The sequence below is a fragment of the Triticum urartu genome, chromosome 4, assembly GCF_003073215.2.
Source record: "Triticum urartu cultivar G1812 chromosome 4, Tu2.1, whole genome shotgun sequence".
Taxonomy (NCBI): domain Eukaryota; kingdom Viridiplantae; phylum Streptophyta; class Magnoliopsida; order Poales; family Poaceae; genus Triticum; species Triticum urartu.
The window spans coordinates 122,338,392-122,341,259 of NC_053025.1; the positions used below are offsets into that span (position 1 = coordinate 122,338,392).

General features: G+C 58.8%; 1 protein-coding gene across 1 annotated transcript; it reads left to right on the forward strand.

The window, feature by feature from the left end:
• Window positions 1-1,112: 1,112 nt before the first annotated feature.
• Window positions 1,113-2,868, forward strand: LOC125553669 (cyanidin 3-O-rutinoside 5-O-glucosyltransferase-like). The gene has a single exon (XM_048717420.1). The coding sequence runs from the start codon at window positions 1,142-1,144 to the stop codon at window positions 2,624-2,626; it is 1,485 nt and encodes a 494-aa protein (XP_048573377.1). The 5' UTR covers window positions 1,113-1,141; the 3' UTR covers window positions 2,627-2,868.

Sequence of the window (2,868 nt, forward strand, 5' to 3'; positions counted from 1 at the left end):
AGTTAGGATCATTGCAAGATCCTCCTCCTCTCCCATATCAAATTCTTCTTTGGAAGAATCATACGATGAACTCATCTACAATGTTCAATTTAAACTAGACTATAAAAACTACAAACAACATGCACCAAATTCATGTAAAAAAATGTGAAGTTGAAGCAATACATACCTTGCGGGAGTTTTGTCGAACACCTTGCGGGCGCCGAGCGGCAGTGGACGGCCGGGCGCTGTTCGTCGGAGGACTGTTGCGCGCGACGGACGGCGGTGACTAGAGGGAGACGGGGGATGCCGCGGCGGCGCGGGGATAGGCCGGGGAAGCGCCGGAACGATCGCCGGAAGAAATGGACTGGATGGGATAGGTGGAGTTGCGAGCGGGTGCTCGAGAGTCCAGCGCGCGGGAGACGGACGCAGCAAATAAGCGACGCGCGATGGTGTTTCGGCGCGCGGGCTGAACTAGATATGCCGCGCGCGGTTTTTGCGGCTCCACTGGAGTGTCCGGAACGGTTGCGCGCGCAAAAAACATCAATTTTTCAGCGCGGCTGTTGGAAATGCTCTAACATATAGCTAAACTGATACTTTATACATACATGAACTGGGTCTCATCTGTGTTCGGCCATTCTACAAGAACTGACGTCGTGCTGGTGATCACCAACATCTCCTTGGATTTTGATGGAACATAAGCAGTGACGGTCGGACATGTTGTTACACAATTCCGACACGTGAAGTATAGTAAAAGCAGAAACATGTTCATCTGTGTCCCATCGTCGCCGGCCGGCCGTATTAATCAAACTAAACAATGTCGGAATTGCTTACCCCGCATGTCGTCAATACCTGCGAAGTCTTTGCTTAGCAATGCACACCGGGATTCCAGGAAGCTTTGGACGCTAATGCGCGACTCTCGACTTTTTAAACCGGCAAATTTGATAATTTGCCATTCCTTACCTCCCCTTTCATAATTTGTCCTCTCAAGAATGACAGGTGAGGTTCGGGCCCGCCCGTCATTAAGATAATGGGTGGCAAATTGTGAAGGAGAAAAGTAAGGGATGGCAAATTATCAAATCGCCCTTTTAAACCTTCGCTAGCTTTCAAGCCGAGTCAATACATCACAAGGCGAAGCATCGATCCGGCACCAACGACGTGCGTGATGGCCCAGCCGGCGGCGGTACGCGGGGAGCACGGCACCCACTTCCTCGTGGCGGCGTACGGGATCCAGGGCCACCTCAACCCGGCGCGCGCCCTGGCCCGCCGTCTCGCCGCCATCGACGGCGCCACGGCCACCCTCTCGGTGCCCCTCTTCGGCCACCGCCGCATGTTCCCTTCCTCCTCTCCCGACGACCAGGAGGTCAGCGACGGCGTCATCCACTACGCCCCCTTCTCCGACGGCCAAGACGACGGCAGCTGGCCCACGGGCTCGGGGGACGAAACGGCGCGCCGCCGCAGAGCGTCCTGCGACAGCCTCTCCGCCGTGGTGCGCCGCCTCGCCGCCGCCGGCCGCCCGGTCACCTGCGTCGTGTGCACGCTCAACATGCCGACGGTCGTCCAGGTCGCGCGCGCGCACGGCCTGCCGCTCGCCGTATACTGGATCCAGCCGGCCACGGTGCTCGTCGCCTACTACCACTACTTCCACGGGCATGGCGACGGCGGCATCGCCGCCCACGCCGCTGACCCGGCGTACGAGGCCACCCTGCCGGGCCTCCGCCGGCCTATGAGGATGGGCCGCGACATGCCGTCTTTCTTGGCCGACGACGCCACGGGCACCGGGGACGACCTTTCACAGATGATCGTTCGAGGTTTCCGCGAGATGTTTGAGCAGATGGACGACGAGGAGGTCATCATGAAGCCTTGCATGGTGCTGGTGAACACGTTCGAAGCCCTGGAAGAGACGGCGCTGGAGGCGATCCGGCCGTACCTGGGCGGCGTCTTCGCCATCGGCGCCCCCGTTGTTCCTCTTGCCGGAGCCGGAGAAGATCAGGCCATTCATCTGTTCGCGCAGGACGAGGAGAAGAGGTACATGGCGTGGCTGGACGCGCAGCCACCCAAGTCGGTGGTGTACGTGTCGTGGGGGAGCCTGCTCACGTACAGCGAGCGGCAGGCGGAGGAGATCCTGCGCGGCATCCGGCGCCTCAACCTGCCGTATCTGTGGGTGGTGCGGCGGGAGGGACGCTCGCCGGAGGTGGACCGCCTCCTCCTGGCAACGGCAGCGGCCGTGCCAGAGGGAATGGTGGTGGAGTGGTGTGATCAAGTGCGAGTGCTGTCGCACCCATCGGTGGCGTGCTTCGTGACGCACTGCGGGTGGAACTCGACCCTGGAGGCGGTGGCGTGCGGCGTGCCGGCCGTGGCGGCGCCGAGCTGGTCGGACCAGCCGGTGAATGCGCACCTGCTGGCGGAGGAATGGGGCGTGGCCGTCCGGGCGGAGCGCGAGGCCGACGGGGTGCTGACCGGCGCGGAGCTGGCGAGGTGCGTCGAGCTGGCTGTTGGCAGCGGCGACATGGCCACTGCGATAGCAGCGAGCTCGAGGGCTTGGAAGGAGAGGGTAAGGGAGGCGGTGGCCGCCGGTGGGCCGTCCGAGAGAAGCCTCCGGAGCTTTGTCAAGAGAGTGCAAGAACTGGAGTTTCTAAGGAGCAACTAATAATCTGCTCAGCGTCTACATCTTGCCGTTGATGCAACAAAAAAAGCATACACACGAATCTTAAATCTTTTTCACATGCTCAATAATTCCCTTAATACAGTACAGTAACTAATTAGGTTCTTCATTTCCATCACCTAAGCGCAAATTATGCTGCAAGTTTTGTTTCAGGCTTGTAATGACTGTTTATTTTTGCTGTGTGAATCCATTGACACAAAATCTTTTCCTTCAGAAAAATAAATAAA